General features: G+C 44.3%; 2 protein-coding genes across 6 annotated transcripts in view; one reads left to right on the top strand and one right to left on the bottom strand.

Annotated features, from left to right (window-relative positions):
- Positions 1-8,491, bottom strand: part of Kdm5 (Lysine demethylase 5) — a 41,877-nt gene extending 33,386 nt beyond the window's left edge. For all 3 annotated transcript variants that reach the window (XM_068345235.1, XM_068345234.1, XM_068345233.1), the window contains exon 1: positions 8,196-8,491. In XM_068345235.1, coding sequence (XP_068201336.1) covers positions 8,196-8,345 — 150 coding nt within the window. In that variant the 5' untranslated portion in view covers positions 8,346-8,491. The remainder of the gene's footprint in view (positions 1-8,195) is intronic.
- Positions 8,492-8,591: 100 nt separating this feature from the next.
- LOC137615398 (coiled-coil domain-containing protein 77-like) overlaps positions 8,592-23,069 on the top strand; it is a 150,965-nt gene continuing 136,487 nt past the window's right edge. The window contains exon 1 of one of the 3 annotated variants that reach the window (XM_068345248.1): positions 8,592-8,762. In XM_068345248.1, coding sequence (XP_068201349.1) covers positions 8,620-8,762 — 143 coding nt within the window. In that variant the 5' untranslated portion in view covers positions 8,592-8,619. Of the gene's footprint in view, positions 8,763-8,803; positions 9,334-23,069 lie in introns of those variants that run through there. The other 2 variants (XM_068345246.1, XM_068345247.1) reach the window with 2 other exon arrangements.

Raw genomic sequence — 23,069 nt, forward strand, 5'->3', positions numbered from 1 at the left:
AGAGCACGTGGCTCGCCTTTCTCTGTCTTGATCGCCTCCTGAAACCGTTGCACCTGAAAAGCACTGCCACGATGGGGGGGGGGGGAAGGAGCCGGTGTTCCTGACCTCCCCCACACCGGGTCTTCACTCGAGACGAGTCCTGCGGGCACCAGAACCTCGTCTACGGAAACACTTCCGTCACAACAGCAGACTCCACACTCGTCTGCGTAGGCACAATGCAATTAGGATTGTTAAAATCAGACTCATGGGGAACAGCAATGGGCATTTCCCCGCAACGGACTTACGTTGTCCCCTACTCTGGGTAGGGGAAGGGGAACCACTCTCCGAAGGAGCTGAAGGAGACGTTAACGGCGCAACGAGACCAGTCTTCTTCGGCGACCGCTTCGAAAACACCTTCTTCTTTGTACCGAATAATGTCCACTGAAGTTCCGGCCAGGACGCACACTCCGGACACGTGGGAGCGCACACTGCCCTGACACGTGGCTCACAAAGTGTGCGGATCGATATCCAACTTACAGAGCCATACCCTGCATGACTTACCGGCCTTAGGCCCAGGACAACGACGATGGGATTCCATAAAGGAATTCACAAGCAACACAAGGAAGGGGTATGAACGGGAAAACACAAGGGAGCACGTGGAACACAATGGTGGGTCGGACGGGATGTGAGAGAGTGCGACGAGATGTTATCTACGCCGCGACCAGATGCTTACTGGCGACAGACCTAGCAACGCACCCACGCTCGCTGAACCTGGGTCGCCTCAGGGCATGTATCCATCGACCATGGAGGGACCCGACAAGGGAAAACGGAGATAGGGGGAACTGCGCAAAATTCTTGGTCAGTTACGGAGATCCCAGATACGCCTAAGAAAGTAGTTCGAGGTAAGTACTCCGTGTTGGAATAATTAAATATTATGAGTAATAAAACAGAATAAGAATAAAACTTAATTTATAATCTCCTGATGTTCATACTACTGCTTATCTAAAAGATCTATTTACCCATTTTCATCCCCTTCAATGAATATATATCATGGTTCTCTGAAGCGACAGCACTCTGGTTTGTCCGGTCATCACCAGCAGTACGGATCATCAGATTTGCCCTTTGTGCAGAGAACACTCCAGCACAGAGCAGTATCCCTGCTGCAAGTGTCGAGTGGCCATACTCTCAGTGAGAGAAGGAACAAGTTGAAAAGGGATTCTTCACCCTTGAGCTCTGCCTCAAAGGACAAGAAACTCTTGACTTTCTCCTTATGCAGCAGGAACCCCCCTCCTAAGGATTGGCTTCTAAAGGAGTCACTCATTATCTGTCCTGCCTTTGTCCACTTCTTATTCACACATGTTAGAATATTCTCTACTTCAGGTTGCTCTAGTGTCCATGTTACTCTTTTTTTCTGTCATTGTGATTCCCATTGTTATTCTTTCCATGGGTCTCGAGTTGTAAATATTGTAGCTTGTGTTCTAAGGCTTCCGTAAAGCTCCACGTTTCTGATGCACATGTTAATACTGGTAGGACCATCTGATTACATACCTTTCTTTTTAGAGAAAGTGGCACTTTACTTTTGCCATTTCATTTTGTTTACCAAAAGCTCTTCATCCAATGATTATCCTAATAATTCTGGTCTTGTACCCTGGGGAAACACCTACCATTAGTCATTAACAATCTTAGAGGTTCGTCCATAACCTTATTTGTTGTGACTGCATTTTCACTGAATATTATCTTAATTTTACTCATTCAATTTCAATCCTACATTTCTCCTATCTCTAATCAAATATTTTATCTTTTGAAATTCCTCCCAAGATTCATTAACCAGAACTATATCATCTGCAAATCGTTAAGGCATTTCCCATCAATATTAATCCCAGTATTATAGTAAATTACGGGAAAAGCTTTACTAAAGAGACATGGGTTTACAATTTATAGAAAAACTCGCGTTTTCTTCAAAAATGACCTTTACTTGTGTTGCAAATAAAATTAATAAGATATACCCTAATATATCCTATGGTAATGGGGGCCACCCAGTGGGAACAGGGGGATTTGGGTGGGAAAATTTACTGAAATCGACAAGTAATGGTAAAACTCAACTTTTCTTCTCTATACATTATTCTCTGGGATGCATACTAATCCACAAAAAATTACACAAAATATGGGGATCCTCTTCCCTAATAATTTATTTCACTCTTGTTTACATTCTATAAAACATACATATCTGCCCGTTCAAGCATTTGTGCAAGGCTTGTTGCGCAATGACGATTTTACACTTCCTGTGCACTAGCCATCCTTCCACTTTTCTACCAAGTCCTCCTTCCTTACCCTACCATATGACAAAATTTACCATATTTGGGAAAGTTTGTATGCTTGAGTGTGACGAAAGCAGTTTTGTGACGCCACCTTTTCTTAGGACAACTCTTCAATTCCTTTGTAGCTGTGTTGGATGCGTTATGGAGCCCAACGTAACAAAGTGCAATGGCTGCTATTATGGCTATATGGATGCTATTCCCAAGTTTCACGGATAGTATTACCGTACACCTAATGTAGAACATTTTTTAATAAGCTCATTTTATTATCCCTCAAAGTTTAAAGTATGCCAAGGGTAATTCTGAATTAGCTTTTAGGGAAGAAAAACACATTTTCTACTATAACTTGAGAGTAAAGATTGCCAAGACAAAAAAAGACAGTGTCAATCATAAGGTACAGAATTATTTGTGACTTCTAGACTTTGTGACCTGGGTAGGAGGGGTTTGGGAGTCTCGTCTCAGCTAGATCTGTGACCTGGGAACTACTAGGTTAGGTTAGGTGGGTTTGTTAGGTTCTGTGGCCTTTCAAAAATCTCACACAGTGTTAGTTAATCACACAATGAATAATTTAGAAAAGATGGGGTCTCCCTAACTCATTTCTCAATCAGAATTTTCTCACTGTAATTTTAGTACAGTATTGCTGTGCTTCCTGTATATATCTTACACTGTAAAGTACACTAGCGTACTGATACAGTACGACACTCCTAAAAAAAATTGACGGCTAAATACAGTCTTTTGATAGCCCGCACATAGTTTCAACCCATCCCACCCCCTCACCTAATTACAGCACTGGGGTACTTCTCACCAGGGTATGACTACTCTACTCCTTCCCCCAACCTGAGGGACAGGGGAGAGACTAAGTACTTATATGCTTGGAAAGGACGCAAATTTTCTTAGCTTGTCAATCCATCGCCTGCAGACATTATGTGAATCTCCTCAATTAAATAAATTGTTAGGCCATCTAATACTGCTTTGCCTCTTTTCATGCCTTCTTAATCCCTACTGTTACTTTTGGTACCAGCTCAGGTGTTTCACCTTCTATTGGAAAAGTTATTTCTCATATCACTATTGTATGGCATGTAGAAATCTGCAATTTTGATCACTCCAATCTCTTAAGATTTCCATTTTTATCCTTTTATGTAAATTTGTTGGTGCCCTGTTCCAAGTCTTCATTTCATCAATTTGATGCGTCTTCCCTTCTTTAGTGTTTACTTAATTTTGGTCCCATTGTAATTACGAATGTTTTGGAGTTTCAGATTGTTTTAATTGTTTCATCTCTTGGATTTTACCCTACTTTCCCATTTTTTCCTCATGAGGTTTTTGGTATTTTCTGATAGTTTTCCTTGATTTTGTTTAGGAACTTTTCCAATCTCTTATGCCAATTCCAATAGCCATTTGGTTATAATACTATTCATTTCTTCTTTACTTGCTTCCATTTCATCATGTACTTTGGAGTACCCATGTTGTATTGCTAAACTAAACATTTTCTTATACGATATCTTTCTTTCTATATATTTATATATACACACACAAGCTACATACAGTATTCAGAAGCTTTGTGCAAAATGTCCTGCAGGACAGGAAGACAAAGACCGAAGAAACTAGTACTAAAAAATGGTTGCAGCATCCTGATACTCTCTCCTTCAGCAATCACCAACATTCCATAGTCATCCTGCTCATGAACAACTTCTGTGACCCTAATAAGACTATTTAATGGTGGATTTTTGTCATTTACTTAAACAAAATTCTGATGTATGGTGCCATTATTTTGGGTGCATTTAGTCTTCCAAGCATTGCTGTTGTGCACCCAATGAAGCATATGTTGAGGGGCTTAGACTCCCATTCCAAACACCTGAATTTGTAAACTGCTGTACATTGGTCTTGGGCTAACTACTTTAAGGTGCAGTCTCTCATGCTCTCCAGACTTTTTCAGGGCTTGATAGGTAAGAGTAGGAAATTGCGTAAACCTGTGTCAATTCTTTTCAGTTTTCATAGGACATATATGAGCTTCTGTGAGGAGAATCCTATGGATTTTGCAACATGGCTTCCAAAGTGAAAAAAAGTGGTAGTCCAATTATACATCCTTACCTTACCAAGAATCTTAGCATACTTAACTTCGTAGGTATCACTAGATAGTTATCCTCCGAGGGAACATCTAGTTCTTGAATTATTACCGGTTTGGTGATATTACATTACAATATCTCTACAGAAAAAGTTATACAAAGGGAGAAATCTAGAGGCCTATAGAAACTTTTGTACATTAGCACCCAATCACTTGCTGCAAATAAATTTATTTAGCCTCTTTCATTTAGAAAGGTCACTAAACCTGCAAGCACCAGATCAAAACAAGACTTCTACTAGCAATAGCCTTCAGGTCCTTTGCAAATGACGTGGGGAGCTACGGCTATACAGTAATTTCTTTATTGAATTGCAATATTTTCATCGGCCCTGTTAAACTTACTTTTAACAGTTGTTCCAAATCCCTTTGAGGTTTTTTTTTTTCATTTCAAACCTTTCAATACCATCCCATTTAATCTTAACTTTCAGACTAGAAAGCTACCTACAAAATATGTTATCTTTTGGATGGGATTCTGACGGCTCAGGATCACATGCCAAGGACAGTACCTACTTTTTGGAATGGTTTGAGCAGTTCACAGTGCCTTTCATAATGACTGAATATAGGGATCTACAATTTGGGAATTATATAAAACACAGATTATAAGAAAAAAATTGCCATCCAAACTATTAAGCACACATTGGGCATCTTCAGAACTGGCTACAGTAATGCTGTATGGTCATTAACATGAAGGTCTAAACAAGGAGTAATACAATTCTTCGTGATGCAATGCAGTACAGGTGTACTTTGATTTTTATAGATTTTCCCCTGAAAACAACACATGCTAAGTTAGATGCCTCAATTAAAACTTTCTGATGTTAAATCTTGCGGTATATGAAGTCTCACATACATACGTCCTCATAATTCATGCTTCTACCTACTTGCCAAGAATTTTAGGGCTAACTAAATTTGAAAGAAAAGAATCCCCAAATTTGAAAGAAAAGAATCCCCAAATTTGAAAGAAAAGAATCCCCAAAATTGAGTAATGAAAAAAAAAAAAAAAAAATACTTGGTGGCACAATAGCCAATGCTTAAACTTTTCTACTTTCTATTCTAGGACATCAAACATTACAGGAAACAGCGGGCCAGTATTGCTCTTTAACTCCATTATAATACTATATTATGTTTATTTACCTTGGAATGGTTTATCAAGAGAGGTGTCAAGAACTGAAATTGGGGCAATTTTGACATGTGATAAGTCAGAAAAGCAGTATATGTAAGTGAATAAATAACAAATGAACATAATGGAAATTATGGTTTAGAAAAGGTACAAGAAGACCTAGCTCCAGTGCCAATTCAGGAGACAGACAGGTAGTAGGTTGGCCTGGGCACCAGCCGCCCGTTGAGATACTACCGCTAGCGAGTTATGGCGTCCTTTGACTGGCCAGACAGTACTACATAGGACCCTTCTCTCTGGTTACGGTTCTTTCCCTTTGCCTACACAGACACCAAATAGTCTGGCCTATCCTTTACAGATTCTCCTCTGTCCTCATTCACCTGACAACACTGTGATTACTAGACAATTCTTCTTCACACAAGGGGTTAACTACTGCACTGTAATTGTTCAGTGGCTACTTTCCTCTTGGTAAGGGTAGAAGAGACTTTAGCTATGGTAAGCAGCTCTTCTAGGAGAAGGACACTCCAAAATCAAAACATTGTTCTCTATTCTTTGGTAGTGCCATAGCCTCTATACCATGGTCTTACACTGCCTTGGGTTAGAGTTCTCTTGCTTGAGGGTACACTCGGGCACACTTTTCTATATAGTTCCTCTTCCTCTTGTTCTCTTAAAAGTTTGTATAGTTTACATAGGAAATATTTATTTGAATATTGTTACTATTCCTAAAATATTTTATTTTTCCTTATTTCCTTTCCTCACTGGGCTATTTTCCCTGTTGGGGCCCCTGGGCTTATAGCATCCTGCTTTTCCAACTAGGGTTGTAGCTTAGCATTTAATAATAATAATAATAATAATGTAAAAAATTAATTTAATTTAAATCATTAAAATGACCATTCAAGCATAAGTGGCCAATACAAAGAAAAATTTACAATATCTGAAACTGCAATATGAGGGCCTGAAACTCCCCTAGAGAAGTTTGTACTATTGAGATGTCTTTGAGAGGAAGATAAAGAGACTACAATGGATAATTTCTTATAAAGAACCAGCCAGGCAACATGTAGAATGGCTAAAACCTATGGTGGCCTTGGCCCAAAAGTTCATCAATAGATTAACCAATATCTGTGGTGCTAAACTGCATCATAAGCAGTCATGAATAAAATAGGATAGTTTGAACTTCTGGTTTACAGCCAGGGGCCATAAAATATTTCAAAAGTGGCCTTTGGCATTCATAGGTTATGCCACATGGTGAGCACTATGCATCTCTATTCTGTTTAATGCACTTATATTTAAAGAAAAAAAAAGTTAATTGACATCCAGTACACTCAATACTTAAGAAAACGGAAAACCAAAGGACGTTTTGAAAGGGTATTAGGACTTAGGCCTATGCTACACTTGATGCATTTAAGAAAAATGGGGGGGGGAGCCATTTTTATTTGTCAAAGTTTTCATATAAGAAATCAATATGCGTTAATGTTGAAAAGCAATACCTACTTACCCTGGAATATATCAAAAAGTGATTGATTGATTCTGGAAAGAGGTGACCTTTTACTCTAACCTTATGTAAGGAGCCAAAGAGAACTCGCATAAAAGATACCATGGCTACAGTTCTCTGGTGTTAATAAATTCATATGTGAAATAAAATAATTTTTTTGATATAATAAATATAATTTCTTGTCCTGATAGAGAAATATGCCTAGGCTACCAATTTCTTGTCCTGTTACAGAAATAGGCCTAGGCTACCATAAGTGCATTTATTCAGGTCTAACCACTATAATTAACCCGTTGTAGCTTTTAAAATCAATGTCAGCGAAATGTTTCCACAAAATCTTAAAGTTTATGTATAAATTAAGTATTAACTGGCCTAAGTTTATTAAAGTATTGGAACATTTGAAATGACTAACATTCAAGTCAGATCTCTGGCTCAATATTTCTAATAGGGATGCAAAGACAAACATGTCTGTTTAAAATTGTTCAAAAGTAATCATAATTTCAAGGATAATTTTGTTTTTAATTTTATAAATAATCCCCATTAGCCCAATCCACACAGTGGTTAACATTTTAGTTTCCCCACTACATAAGAAGCCAGTGATTTTAGCCTGCATCATCAAACCTCTGAGACCCCCTCCTCCACATTTTTCAAGATATCTCGCCTCAAGTTGCGAAAATTCGGCGAAAGATGATGGCAATCGCTAGTTACTAGATTAGACAACAGTGCTGAATAATTAAGTCGACTTGCATTGCACTAATGCCATCTAAATAACCATAATAACCAAGGGATAAGGGTGAAGTCGCCATGTCGCTCACCTAAGCGTGCACGTAATCGGCGACTACGCTGCATGAGAAAAATTAAACTTATTTGCATTATATCTGTTTGATGAGTGGCGAAAGAGGTTGGCAATGTGCTGGAAAAACTACATGCATGATTAAGGAAACTAAATAACATAAAAAGACTGTAGCATTTCCCATCAAACTCGTAAAAACGACAAGTAAAGAGAGCTAGGTAGCTCACTTCATAACGACTTCTGCAGAGCCTATACGCAGTAACAATTAAAAAAAGACAATATTGATGTGTAGAGAAATGGAAAGCATACAAATGTGTAAGTTTAAAGGTAAAAGAAAACAAATAACATATCAAACGACTAAAACAACAAAGCATGACAGTAATTACCGGTGGAGGAATAATTTTACAGATGCCCGACTGTTCAGCGATGGGCCGTATCTTGTTAATATAACCGAGGGCGTCCTGAAACTCTTCCCAGGTTGGCTTAAATACAGGAGCCTCCGGGGGGAATATGAACTGAAAATCTGGAGAAGTCATCGCGATATATGTTCACCAACAATGGTATACCACGTTACCAATGCCTGGGGGAGTCATATCCCAGAAGACCTCTTTTTTTTTCCCGAAAGGCGAAGCGTGAAGTGGCCAAGGCGCAGGGCGGAACACCTATACGCTTCGACTGTGTTTACTACTGAATGTCCTCCTGCTGGTGGGAAGAGAAGTGACTCCCTCGCGCATTAATACTAGGCCGCATCACACACTTTCCTTTTTTTTCTATTTTTCTCTTTCTTTTTTCTTGCAATATCTTATCTAGATGTTGAGTTTTGTGTGTTCCTATCCAAGTTTAGGCCTTATGTGTGTCGTAGTCTTTATCGGAAATTATTTTCCTAAGTCGAAAATTGCGTTATATCTCTGTTCATGCAATCGTGTCTGTTGTTCCGACAGAAAGCATAAAAAGTAGGTCCAGAAGATTACTTTATCTTTTAAGGAAATGGATTTAGCGTGACATTTTCAGCATAATTTGTAAATTTATGTTTATTTGCTATGGATTATGCCTTATTAACCATGTTGTCGACGACGTTATATATGTGGTTAGTTAGAGACATTATCATGCACAAGTAATAACGTAACAATTAAGACTTTCTCGTTTTAGCAACGAAAGGTCCCTTATAGCTTTCGTCATCCGAACTTTCATTATATGAAACGTGTAATTGATCATTATTTATGCTAACTCTTATTGGAATAGTAATGTGGCCTTGAATCAATTCTATATAGAAAGAAAAAGTGCAGTCAGCCGTAAATATATCATTCATAACTTTATAGACGAAGTCTTCTTGACCATAAGGCGTCCTCAGTTAACTAACTGATTTTGAAAAAAATATATTTTGTCAAGGCAAAAAGAAAAAAAAAATAACTGATGTCATTATCCTCAGCCACATGTATTTTGGTTTGGCATTTGCCTACTAAACAGGTGCTTACGTCTGTGATTGGTTCTCGCGGCAGATTTAAAAATGGCCGCGACTGAAAGGTAAACAATTTAGTATTTTGCTTTACATACCCTCATAACATCTGCCATATTTATTGTTCAGGTAATTTCTCATTCCTACAGCGAGTAGCGTTGCTAACCCTTTGTTTCTTCTTTGTTAAATAGTAAATTAGCTGATAAATCCCGTTATGTCACTTGGTGTTTTGCTTAGCCTTTTTCAGATTCTAATCTCTCGCTGACATTACTGTACATGACAGGCTAACTGTATAATGTGAGTCTGTATAGTGTGACCTTTGCCATCATGAGTAGGCCTATCTTATCTGATATAGTACTGAGAAGAAATTTGGTTCATGCTTGATACCGTACAAGTGACTCGTAACTTCATAGGCCTAGACCTATATCGAGCTTTGACTTTTTAACACCAATGTCTATTATTATTTAATTATGGTCAGGTTAGATTGTTTCAAAGATCAGTTTAGGCCTCAGTTTAGAATTATAATGTAATTTGGCGTCGCCATCCAAATTGATTTGACATCAAAATGCAATCAATAGGCCTAACTACAATTTCATCATAACGGTAATGACTAGCTGTACAGTACTGTACTTTATATCACGTTAAAAACGATAATTTTTTTCTCAGAACAAGAACTGTTTAATTTTAAAATTGTAATTTTGTATTTTTTACCGTTATTGAATGGATTTATGCATTTTTTTTAACATTATTGCTTGTTCTAACCAGTCGTGTTTGTTTCTCCATCTCTACATAAAAAGAATTTTTTAGATACCTTTTGTGAAAAAATGTTTTTTCCAGTCAGAAAAGAAAGTTGAAAAACACTTAATTCATGCCAGAAAATATAACAAGGATAATTACAGAAACTTATTCTAATCTCCCCTTACTTAACTTAACCTAACCTAGTACCATATGCTGGGACCTTTCCTGTCCAGTGGTGAATCGCCAACCTGACTTATACAACCATAGGTTATTACAAGGGTATATTTTAAGTAAATTTATGAAAATAATTATATTGATTTTTTTTAAATCAAATTATGCCTGGATTTCTTGGCCTTTAACTTTTTATTCTTTATTCATGATATTTTGTGGTATTGTCAGTAGGCCTAGCCTGGGATATTTTATGTATTGTGGGAAATTGATTCTATGAATAGCCTATTTTGGCCAGATTTTCTGCTATTTTTACCATTTTGTGTAGAAATGTATGGTTACATTTTTGGCAAGAAATTTTGTCATATAATTACCAATTGATCTATATAATTGTTGCAAAGTTTTGGGTAATTTTGCAGAATAGGAGTTCTGCCTGAAAATATCAATGTTAAAGCATATTTCTTTTGGACTAAAAGTATTGCAGATGATATAAATGAAGCAATATCAGATAATTTCCTGAAGGCTAGTAATTATCAAAAAAATTTATTGTTTTGAAAATTTAGGCGGATTTGAACAAGTAGGCATAGACACATTGTTGCACCATGATACAGTTTCTCAAAGTGAACCAGAAGTGTACAGTACATCAAAGGACCTCGGTAATATTTTTTGATATGATATTTGTTATGTAATCTCATTTATTATGTTAATTGCATTTTGTATATTTTTCTTAACTTAACCCTCTGGTGATCTCTGCTGTGACAAAAGCGCAGTTAGGTTTATGACTTTTGTCTATTATTATTATTATTATTATTATTACTATCCAAGCTACAACCCTAGTTGGAAAAGCAAGATGCTATAAGCCCAGGGGCTCCAACAGGGAAAAATAGCCCAGTGAGGAAAGGAAATAAGGAAATAAATAAATGAAGAGAACAAATTAACAATAAATCATTCTAAAATAAGTAACAACGTCAAAACAGACATGTCATATACTGTATAAACTATTAACAACATAAAAAACAAATATGTCATAAATAAACTATAAAAAGACTCATGTCCGCCTGGTCAACAAAAAAGCATTTGCTCCAACTTTGAACGTTTGAAGTTCTACTGATTCAACCACCCGATTAGGAAGATCATTCCACAACTTGGTCACAGCTGGAAGCAATGACATAATGTGTCAACTATAGGTTGACCTTTCATAGCATAACTATTAAAGGTATCAAGATAGAAACATAAAAAGGCATTAGAAAGCAAAATTAATTTTCTATACACTATGACACTTATTTTTTCTTTGCTAATAATCAGTCAAGGTAGATTTTCAAGCTCAAATATGACTAGGCCTACAAGGAAATGAAGGTATGCAAACAAGCTAATGAATTACAAAGTTGTAGTGGGGTGGACCATGTGGAGCCCTCGGGTAGGACACTGTGCCATAAGTTACATCTCAGTAATTTCATTATTTCTTATATTCTCCACCTGATTTCCAATTATGGTCTTCCATTGTTGTTAGATTAATGATGAGTTAACATTTTTTTAAAGGTTTTAATGTTCTCTTCACACAGGTATTTTGATACACACTTAAACAAATATATGTTTATTTTGTGGTCTTATAGATTCTAATACTATACACAAAACTGATGTAGTATTACTGTGTGGTATAGAAGCAGCTAAAGGAGATTAGGCATTTGGTAGGCTATTCCATTACAGACTATAAAATAGCAAATTCTTATCTTAGGAGCATTTGGTTTTTTTCCATGTGATTCAAGGAATAGACCACAGCAAAAGGGATTTACAAAAACCAACCAGAACCACTAGTGACAATCCCCGGGGGTCTTGGGCAATCCTTGCATCGTTATCTGGTTTGGATGATGGAATGATTGAGGCATACATGAAAGATTTTTGTGATTTTTAATCTTAGGAAAGTATGGAAATATTTGTTCCTACACAAGATACAGAACATCGTCGTTTAAATGGGCTTACTCCGTTGCTGTTTGGCTACAGGCAGAATTAATGAAATTAAGTGATTCAAGTAACATTGTATGGTTGCTAGCATCCCACCCATGCTGGGTAGTAATGTCTGGGTTTGCGTAACTCACACCACTGTATACCTAGTCGTAATTACAGTCACATGATGCTCGACTGCTGTTCACGCTACACTTTGTGCCTTTTATCTGCTCAGTGCATTTGTGATTACGAGTGTTCCTCTAGTGAACATGAGAACCTTTCTCTTCAACAGTGTGTGTTTGTGTTAACTTCTGCTGACTATGCGTACCTGCCCTAGACTTGAAGGCCGGCCCTGCAATACCTTCATGTCGACTGTGGACACCGATCGTCACACCCTTTGTCCCGCTTGCCGAGGTCAACTGTGTGACTGTGAAAATAAGTGTAGTTAGTGTTGGGAGTGGTCTGCCTCCCAGTGGGAAAGGTTTGTGCGCTGGTGGAAGAAGTCAAAGCGGGATATTTCTCCTTTGAAGGTTTCTTTGAAAGGGGAAAAACCAAGGGCTTTTTCTTCTGCTTTCCAACCTTTCTCCGGAGCTTCTGCTCGTTTGGCCTCTTCCGAGAGACTGTCGAGTAGTAGCGTAGGCCCTTTAACTGATAGTCAATCCCGGTCCTTGAGAGATGGTGTTGCTTCCCCTAGCGAAGCAGCCCCACCTCTCCCCCCCCCGGGTGAGGCCGTGTCTCTTTCTCCCTTTGTACAGGTGTGGTCGTCCTTGGGGCTTCTGGGTCCGCCCTCCAAGGACTCCTTGCTGCAACTTATCATCCGTGGTGCTAATGTACAGCCGTCGTCTACTTTGAAGGTGGATCCTCTGTTGTGTCGACGTAGTGGTGTCTGAGGTGTCGTCTGCTGTTGCTGCCGATGCTCCTGCCCCTTCAGACTCTTCAGCTGTTGCTGCCGACTGTGCTTTCCCCGTTCCTGATCATCCTTTGAGGGGGAAGCAAAGTCCTTCGTCTGTCTCTCCTGCGAGTGTTTCCCCTCCTCGGGGGAGTTCACTCAAAGACTCCTCTGCGGTGGCCTGCTGCTTCCAAAGGTCAGCTTGCTGATCCACCGGCCCCAGAGGGTGTCAACGATCTCGCAGAGCTCGGCTGCCACTTCGCCTTAGAGGTGTCCCTTTACCATCGGTGAAAAGATGCCTCTTCGGCTCTTCAGCCTCGTCTTTGCAGCCTTCCCCCGCAGAGGAGCCTTCTCTTCTGTCATCTTCTGGCCCTCGACCTTCGCCCGTTCCTGGACCTTCTCCTGATGATGCTGCCACTAGTTCTCAAACTTTGGCCTTGGACTCTTCAGTGGATCGTGCGCGAACCCCCTCGGAAGATGTTCGTCCTTCCAAGGGGCACATCACTGTTCTTGATCTTCCAATGCGCCGATCTTCTGCATCTCTCCGACTTTTAGAACTGCCTTCTTCGTTCCTGACTCCTGTTCTATGCCTGCCTGCTCGCGATGTAACCAAGAGTCACCAGCCCTATCAAACGTGCTGTCCTGGTCAGTGTTATAAGCCTTCGGCTGTGCGCCAGCGCTCACCACCTCGTTAACGCTCTCCTGCGCATCAGCTCTCCTTTGATTCAGCACTCTCCAATGACCCAGTGATCTCCTGATCGCCAGCTCGTTCACGCCATTCGAAACTTCAGCGTTGGCCAGCTCGCCAGCGCTCACCAGTACACCAATGCTCGCCAGCGCTTTCATGCACATCTGCACTCTCCTACATGCCAGTGCTTTCCCTTGCACCACCGCTCTCCAGCTCGCCAACACTCTCCTGCACATCAGCGCTCTTCAGCTCGCAAGCGCTCTCCTACACGTCAGCACTGTCCTGCGCACCAGCACTCTCCAGCTTGCCTGCACATCAGCACTTTCCAACTCGCCAGAGCTCTCCTATGCGTCAGCACTCTCCTGTGAATCAGCTCTCCCCAGCACTCTCCTGTGAATCAGCACTCCCCGCCTCGCCAGCGTTCTCCAACGCGCCAGCGCTCTCCGGCTCACCAGTGCTTGCTAACGAGCCAGCATTCTCCTGCGCACTTGCGCAAAACAGCGGAACAGTTTTCTCCGACTTCATGAAAGTCACACAGTCAGAAGGAACAGACAGGTAGGTGTTCTGACAGGTCACTGTCCCCCCATTCCCCTCCTTGCCAACACATTACAGCCCGACCGCTGGGGAAACAGGAAAAGGGCTCCACAGAAGGGTTCAAGACACCTAAGATCCCATCTTCGAAGGGGTACCCACCACGTCAGCCATCGATCGAGACTCCTCAGAGGGAACTTTCAGTCCCTTTCTCTTCAGGAGGTGTTTCTGACAGTGCCACTGTCAGAAAGCAGCCTTGGTTTAGTGCCATCGTAAGAGCAGTTTTGCAAGCCTTCGGGCCTGCTTTTTCATCTCGCTCTTCCAAGACCACGCAACATCCGTCGTCACCAGCAGAGCTCCTGCAAAGAATCTCGGCTTCTTCTCCCCCGAAGAGGGAAAGAGGAGTCTCAGACGCGATGACATCTCCTAGGGGGAAACTGACTCATGTTAGGCCTATGAGGCCTGTCCCTACTGACTCTCCCTCCAGATACTCCCCCACCTCACCTCTGCCGAGGGAGCCTCTCGAGGGGCGTGTTTCCTCCTTTCCACCTTCTAAGGAAGATCCCCCTCACACGGAGAGCCCTCCACCTCCGGCGGAAGTCAGGAAAGACAAATACAACCGGCCTTCAATGTTAGAGTCCTATCTCTTTTCTTGGAAGGAATCGAAAGACTTTAAAACTTTGCCAAAGTCCTCTTCTAGGACCTCCAGGTCTGCAGGAACCATCATTCACTCTAAGGATATTCACGACCCATCCCAAGATGAGCCTTCTTGAGTGAAAGAAGGAGACTTCGCTGCTAGTCCCACTTCAGCGGGGGAGCAGAAAGAGTCAGAACATGCCTTCTGTCAAGTCCTGACTCTCAGGGTACTCAACAGGTTTACCGAACCAGAGATATCCCCATGAGAGGGAAAAGACACGGTTTTAGATCGTATCTTCGCCATTCAGAAGCCCTCAAAGACCAGTGCAGCCTTGCCCTGATCTCAAAGGCTAAAGAGCGCCTGGGCAAAGATTGCCCAACAGCGCTCCGACCTCTCCTCCTCCCAACGTTTGGGTGCTCCTCCCACTTCCTAGCGTCCAGTAGAGGAGGTACTTTGATGTCTTGGAAGAGCCTCGTCCAGCTCTTCCACTCCACCACTCTCTAGAAGATCTTACCAAGGGGGGTCTCTTGCGAGGCTCTCCAGCCATCGGGTCGCTTTCTCGGCAGCTGAGATCCTTGGCCGGGAAAAGGTCATGAATTATGCCATGCAGGCTACTTCGTGGCTTGATCTTTGGTTGGGGATGCTGGGAATACTGCTGCGGACATAGGATTTTTCCAAGGAATGTACCCGGAAAGCTATGGAAGCTTTCCTACTCTCAGGCACTCGCACTATCGAGTTTCTCACCCATCAAGTCTAATAGTTATGGGCGAACACCATCCTGAAACGTCGAGATGCAGTGTCTGAGAAATTTCATCAACAGGTCCCGAATGCCGAGATCATTAGGCTCAGGAACTTCTCTCTAGAGGGATCCTCTCTTTTTGGGCCAAAAGACGTGAATACGCTGCTGAGAGATGAAGGAACTCAAACCAGGACTCCCTCCTCCTTTGACATCCAAGCCCTATAAACCACCAGCTCCTCAGCAGTCCCGTCCAGCCAAGACCTCGCCGAACAAGATAGCAGCAAAGCCATTAGTGTCTAAAAAGCCCTTCCAACCAAGGACAGGAAAGGCGCAAAGTCATCCAGGGGAGGAAAACATCCTACAGGGAGCGGCCGAGGCTGCAAACGCTAGGATAGGCAATCCCCCTGCTTGTCCACCAGTGGGGGGATGCCTGCAAAGTTGCTGGGACAGGTGGAAGCAACTCGGGGCTGAACCCTGTACAGTCACCGGGATTCGTTCAGGGTTTTGCGTCACATTCACAACATCTCTCCCTCCCCTGATCAGGAATCCAGTGTCAATAGACTCCTTTGCGATGGGATCACCAAAGGGGCTAGCCCTCAGGGCAGAAGTCCAGACCCTGTTGAAGAAGGGCACTCTCCAGGAGGTCCTCGACGGGTCTCCAGGCTTCATCAGTCAACTCTTTCTTGTGAAAAAGGCATCTAGAGGTTGGAGACCAGTCATCGACCTCTCAGCTCTGAACAAGTTTGTCAAGCAAACTTCGTTCAGCATAGAGACGGCAGACACGGTCAGACAAGCGGTAAGAACACATGACTTCATGTGCTCACTGGACCTAAAGGACGCCTACTTCCAGATCCCAATCCATCCGTCTTCAAGGAAGTACTTAAGATTCAGCCTAGACAACAGGAAATACCAGTTCAAGGTGCTGTGCTTCGGTCTTTCCACAGCACCTCAAGTCTTCACCGGAGTGTTCGCTCTAGTGTCATCTTGGGGACACAGGATTGGCATCCGTCTCCGTTATCTGGACGACTGGGTAATCCTAGCAGACTCGGTGTCAAACCTTCTTCAACACCGAGACAAACTTCTGAGGTTTTGCCAAGATCTGGGGGATCATGGTAGATCTACGCAGAGACTGGTATACCTAGGCATGATATACAGTAGACACCAATCTTCCTAAGGCCTTCCCATCAGACAACAGAATAATGAGGCTGAGAAAGGTTCTGGCAAGACCTTTTCTCAGACGAGAAGAACTTCCAGCCCAGACGTAGCTACATCTCCTCAGGCACCTTTCATCTCTGGCCCGTCTAGTTCCCAACAGTCACCTCAAGATTCACTCTCTCCAGTGGCGACTCAAGTCCAGGTGGAATCAGGCCTTCGACTCCCCAGACATCCTTATCCCCATGGGACCAGCGGAACAGACGGACCTCAAATGGTGGGTGTCAGATGAGAATCTACGAAAGGGAGTGGATCTTCTTGTCCTCCCCCCTCAGATTTGATGCTGTTCTCAGATGCTTCAGAAAAAAAAAAAAAAAAATAAAAGGGTGGGGGTCCACATGCTGCACCATGCAACCTCAGGCCTCAGGTCAGAGTCAGAAGAATACCTCCACATAAATCTCCTTTAGATAAAGGCTGTCTTCCTGACCCTTCAACAGTTTCACCATTACCTGGTGGGCCACTCAGTGGTAGTGATGAGTGAAAACACCACAGTAGTGGCTTATATCAGCAAAAAAGGAGGTACTTTTTCGCAGCCTTTATCCCATCTAGCAGTAGAGATACTGAGATGGGCCGAGATTCACTCGATACCACTATCGGCACGCTGCATTCCAGGCAAAAGGAATGTGCGCCGACAACCTGAGCAAAGTATCTCAGATAGTTAGTACCGAGTGGTCTTTGGATCATCTAGTAGCCAACTAAGTCCTGACTCTGTGATGTTCTGCGACTCGATCTGTTCGCAACGGCCCTGAACTTCAGGCTCCCGTTGTACTGCTCCCTAGTCCCAGACCCCAAGGCTCTCTGGCAAGATGCATTCCATCATAAGTTGGACAAAATCGACGTCTATGCTTTTCCCCGGTTCTGTCTGATGAGGAGGGTACTCAACAAGGTCAGAACATCGGTCAACCTCTCAATAACTCTCATAGCTCCGCTATGGCATCATGCGTAATGGTTTCCAGACCTTCTGCAACTCCTGAAGGAGTCTCCAAGAGTACACCCTCCATGAGTACTCCCTCCACGACATGATCTGCTCTGACAACCACATGCCAACATCTTTCACAAAGTCGTAGCTTTGCTACAACTTCATTCCTTGAGACTATCCAGTAATTCTTCACTCAGAGAGGATTTTCGCAACAAGTTGCGAGCAGGATGCCTGGACACCTGTGGAAATTATCAGCAGCAGTCTACCAGGCAAAGTGGAAAATCGGCTGTTGTTGGTGTCGTGGAAGGGGTATCTCTCCTCTCGATGCCACTATTCTAGCAATGGCGGAGTTCTTTGTGTATTTGCGTGAAAAAATGCACCTGTAAGTCTCTGCGGTAAAGGGCTATCTCTCAGCCTTAAGCCTCGTCCTTAGACTCAACGGATTGGACATTTCCTCATTTCTGGAACTTTCTTTACTCTTATGGTGTCGTGGAAGGGGTATCTCTCCTCTCGATGCCACTATTTGAGCAATAGCGGAGTTCCTCATGTATTTGCATGAAAAAATGCACCTTTCAGTCTCGGCGGTAAAAGGCTATCTCTCGGTCTTAAGCCTCTTCCTTAGACTCAATGGATTGGACATTTCCTTATCGCTGGAACTTTCTTTACTCATACGGAGTTGCGGATTTACCTATCCCCAGTCTGAAGTGAGACCTCCCTATGAACCATTATGCCAGGCAACAGATCACCACCTGACTTGAAGACGGTGTTCCTACTAGCTTTAGCTTCGACTAAACTAGTCAGTGAACTAAAGGGTCGCTCATACGACATTGCCCATTCAAGGGGATGGGGAGAGGTAATGTTCAGCTTCGTCTCTGAGTTTGTTGGCAAGACTCAGAATCCGGGAGTGCCAGATCCCCTATTCGACTCCTTCCGGATTTTGAGTCTCCGCTCCGTAACAGACGACCCTGATCATCTCATACTCTGCCCAGTGAGGAGTTTGAGACTGTACCTCAAGAGAACAGCCGTAGCCCATCCCTGTGTGCCTGCACTCTTCGTCAGCACTGGGAGGAACAAGAGGAGGGTCACCAAGAACACCATCTCTGCCCTGAATCCAGACCCTCCTTCACGTCGCCCCAAAGCTTACGATGTCGGGCGTAGCTACATCCCTGGCCTTCAAGAGAAACTTCACAGTGATGCAAGTTCTACATACTGGGGTGTGGAAACTGCAAAATACGTTCACAGCCCACTACCCGCCTGACGTGACCCACAGGAGGCTCAATACGTTCTCTATCGGGCTTGTCCTTATTGGACAAGTAGCAGAAGGTTGAGGGCACTGTTATCCGGTTTTAGTCTGTGTAAATGAAAAGGTTTGACTAGCTCTTATTCTTTTTTTCATCCTCCCCTCTCTTGGGGAAAGCAGCATCCTAGATTCTCTGCACAAGCTGACCTAGTATTAAGTTAACACTGTTGCGTCCCCTTACCTTGGCGAGATGGTATTTGGAAAGTGTTGGTTACAACACTTCCTACAAAGATGGAGTAACTTTTACCTGGACAGTCACACTACTAAATATCTCAACACACAGCTTGCGTAGGCCGCGGACCTTGTATAGCAAGGTTTAGCGAGGTGTAGGGACTCCATATTTTTGGTACAAACCTATTCAAAATAAGGAGCCCTCAGATAGCCAAAGAGCCAGTTTGGCAGGGACGTCCACTCTCCTAATGGGCGAGTCACCCCCAATAAATAGCGTGGGTTTGTATTCCAGTTATGGAACAAATGACAATTGTTCCATAACTGGAATACGAACCACGCTATTTAAAGTGGGTAATTACTTTCGGCGTAGCTGAAAGGACGAGCCATAAAAATTTAACGAGGGATTACTACCCCACCGCTAGTTAGCGGGGGGTAGGGAGGGTAGTTAGCTACCCTCCCCCCTCACACACCTGTGTTGTAAGCTCACTTTGCTTACTGCTCGGGTGCTAGATGGACATGTCCGCTGTCACCCTCGCCTACACGACACCCATTAATCATTGCTTTTGATTTTTCTTTTCTAGAGTGTTGTGAAGTTGGCCTCTACAATGCGGAAGTGCCCTGGGTTGCCTGACCGCCCTTGTAGGACCTTCATGTCTTCTATCGAAACGCATCCACACACCTTATGCCCTTATTGTAGGGGTCAGCGGTGTGAAAGTGATAACGTAAGTATGTAATGTAGGGAGTGGCCTACCTCCCAGTGGGAGAGGTTTTCTCGGTGCCGGAAGAAGAAGTCCAAACGGGATATTTCTCCTTCAAAGGTTTCTTTGAAAGCGGAAAATCCTAAGGACTCTTCTTCCGTAACCCAAACGTCCTCCGAAGCTCCCACTCGGTCGGCTTCTCGCGAGAGGCTGTCGAGTGGTAGCGTAGGCCGTACTGTTGTAGACCGATTTCGGGGTTTGGGAGAGAGTGTTGCCTCCCATAGCGAGGCAGCTCCTCCTCCTCCCCCGGGGGAGGATTTAATTATTTCTCCTGATGTAAATAATGATCTAACAAAACTAAAGCAAATGAAATTCTCTCTCTCTCTGACAAAACTAAAGCAAATAAACACTTTCTCTCTCTCTCTCTCTCTCTCTCTCTCTCTCTCTCTCACAAAACTAAGCAAATAAACACTTTCTCTTGCGGTTTGACAAAACTTAAGTAAATAAACACACTCTCTCTCTCTCTCTCTCTCTCTCTCTCTCTCTCACAAAACTAAGCAAATAAACACTTTCTCTTGCGGTTTGACAAAACTTAAGTAAATAAACACACTCTCTCTCTCTCTCTCTCTCTCTCTCTCTCTCTCTCACAAAACTAAGCAAATAAACACTTTCTCTTGCGGTTTGACAAAACTTAAGTAAATAAACACTCTCTCTCTCTCTCTCTCTCTCTCTCTCTCTCTCTCTCTCTCTCACAAAACTAAGCAAATAAACACTTTCTCTTGCGGTTTGACAAAACTTAAGTAAATAAACACACTCACTCTCTCTCTCTCTCTCTCTCTCTCTCTCTCTCATTAATGAAAAAGCTAAAGCAAATAAAATGTCTCGATTTAACAATACTAAAACAATCTCTCTCTCTCTCTCTCTCTCTCTCTCTCTCTCTCGATTTGGCAAAACAAAAAATAAATTAAAATAAAATTAATCCTCCACACAGCTACCGTTCCTGCTACTTTCCTTGGACCTGGACCTCTCCGCAGATCGTTCGCGATCTCCTACACCTGCCAGACCTGCTGACCTGCCTTCACCTTTCCTGACTGCTGACGCGCTGTGGGCGCCCACCCATCCCGTTTTCAAACGGGCACCGGTCCCTTCGGGGCAAAAGGGGCTTTCACACATTGTGTGTAAGTCTCTTAAGCGCCAGGTTTCCCCTGTGCGCCAATGTTCGCCTGCCCGCCAGCGCTCTCCTGCACGCCCACGATCTCCTGTTTGTCCTGCAGTTCCAAAGACTACGCGCCCACAATCTCCTGCTCGCCAACGGACCTCTGCGCGCCCTCGGCCTGATGCATGCCATGGAAGCCCTCGGTCTCCTGCTCGTCAGCGATCTCCTGTGCGCCAGCGCTCCCCTGCTCGCCAGCGCTCCCCTGCTCGCCAGCGCTCTCCTGCTCGCCAACGCTTGCCTGCTCACCCTCGATCTTCAGATCAGGGCTCCAAAGGGAAGTCTTCTTCCTCTCCTGCTCGCCAGCGCTCTCCTCCACGATCGCCGACTCGCCTTCAGACCTCGCCGACTCGCCTTCAGACCTCGCCTGCTCGCCATCCCTCGCCTGCAGTCTCCATCGCGCACCCACGCGCCCACTGCCAGAACTTCTGATCCTGATGAGCGCCCTCCTGCGCGCCCGTGCGCTATGGATATTCCCCCTGCACGCACGTGCCCTACGGCTTCGCCCTTACGAACCCTTCAAAATCCTGTGGCTGCACTCCATCCGAGGTCTCCGGAACGCGTGCTAACGCGCCCCGTCACCTATGCGCCCACGCACCCTGACACCTACGCTCCCACGCGTCCTGTCGCCTGCGTGCCCACGAGGTCCTTCTCCTGCGCGCCATCGTTCGCCCCCACTCGCCAACGCGCGAACTTTCCTACGTGCCAACGCTCGCCTGCGCGCCATCGCTCGCCTGCGTGCCATCGTCCCGCGCGCTCCCTCGCCATCGCCATCGCCCACGCACGCCCGCGCACGCGAGCAATCGCCCCCTGAGCTAGGCAATGGCCTATCGCGCGAGCGCGATGCCCAGCGCAACCCACAGCGCGTTCCCACACAGGATCCTGCAGTACGACGCGCAGTCAGGTCACCTTCATTGCGCCCCCCCCCCCCATAAGCGCAGGACAGCGCGCTCAACGGAGGGAGGAAAATCTCCAGACAGGTCCAGGAACTTTTCTTCTACAGCTTCTTCCTTTCAGGCAGACCCAGTTGTAGTTTCCACTCCTAGGGATCTTACGATCCCCTTCCCTCCAGAGGGTGTCTCTGTCAGCGCTGCTGTCAGTCGGCTGCCCTGGTTTGGGCCCTTGATCAGAGCGGTTGCGCAGGCTTTCTAGCCCGCTTTCTCTGAACTAGGCCTCAAATCAGCGGCTATCTCGGCCCCCCTGAAGAGGAAGAGAGGAGTGGACGACGTGGTTACTTCTCCAAGGACGAAAATGGCTCCTCGAAAGCCGTTGAGGAAGGCTCCCTCCCCTCCCCAGACTTTCTCTCCTCCCCTGTTGACGAGGGTTTTCCGTCCTCAGGGGATTCTCGTGAGGTGAGGCGTTCTCCCATCGCACCAATGGGAGAAACCCCACTTCGCGCCGAGAAGTCTCCTCGGGTGGAGGCGGAGAAGAGCCCCCCCACCATCTTTGTTGGAATCTTGCATCCTTCTCAGGAGGGAGTCGAAGGACTCCAAGACGGTTCCGGAATCTTCTTCGAGGATCAGACCAGAACCAGCTAAGCCCGCGGAGAACGTCCGCGAGTCCCCCCAAGAAGAGCCTTTGGGGACTGGAGACCTTGCTGCTAGTCCATCAGGAGGAGAGCCGCAGGAGTCAGAGCATGCCTTTTGGCAAGTTTTGACTCTGATGAGGAACCTTAACGGATTTTCGGATCCGGAGATTCCTCCTCGAGAGGGCAAGGACACGGTTCTGGACCGAGTCTTTGGTATCCAAAAGCCCCCTAAAACCAGCGCGGCTTTGCCCTGGTCCCAGGGGGTCGAGTGCCAGAGATAACGTTGAGAGCCAGTTCTCCGAGCTAGCCTCCTCCAGCCGTTCCAGTGCCGGAAACAAACTTCTCCCACCTCCTCGTGTCCACCAGAGGAGGTACTTCAAAATCGTCGAGGAGTCCTGTTTAGCTCTTCCCCTCCACCACTCGGTGGAA

This window comes from Palaemon carinicauda, chromosome 21 (assembly GCF_036898095.1).
Source record: "Palaemon carinicauda isolate YSFRI2023 chromosome 21, ASM3689809v2, whole genome shotgun sequence".
NCBI lineage: Eukaryota > Metazoa > Arthropoda > Malacostraca > Decapoda > Palaemonidae > Palaemon > Palaemon carinicauda.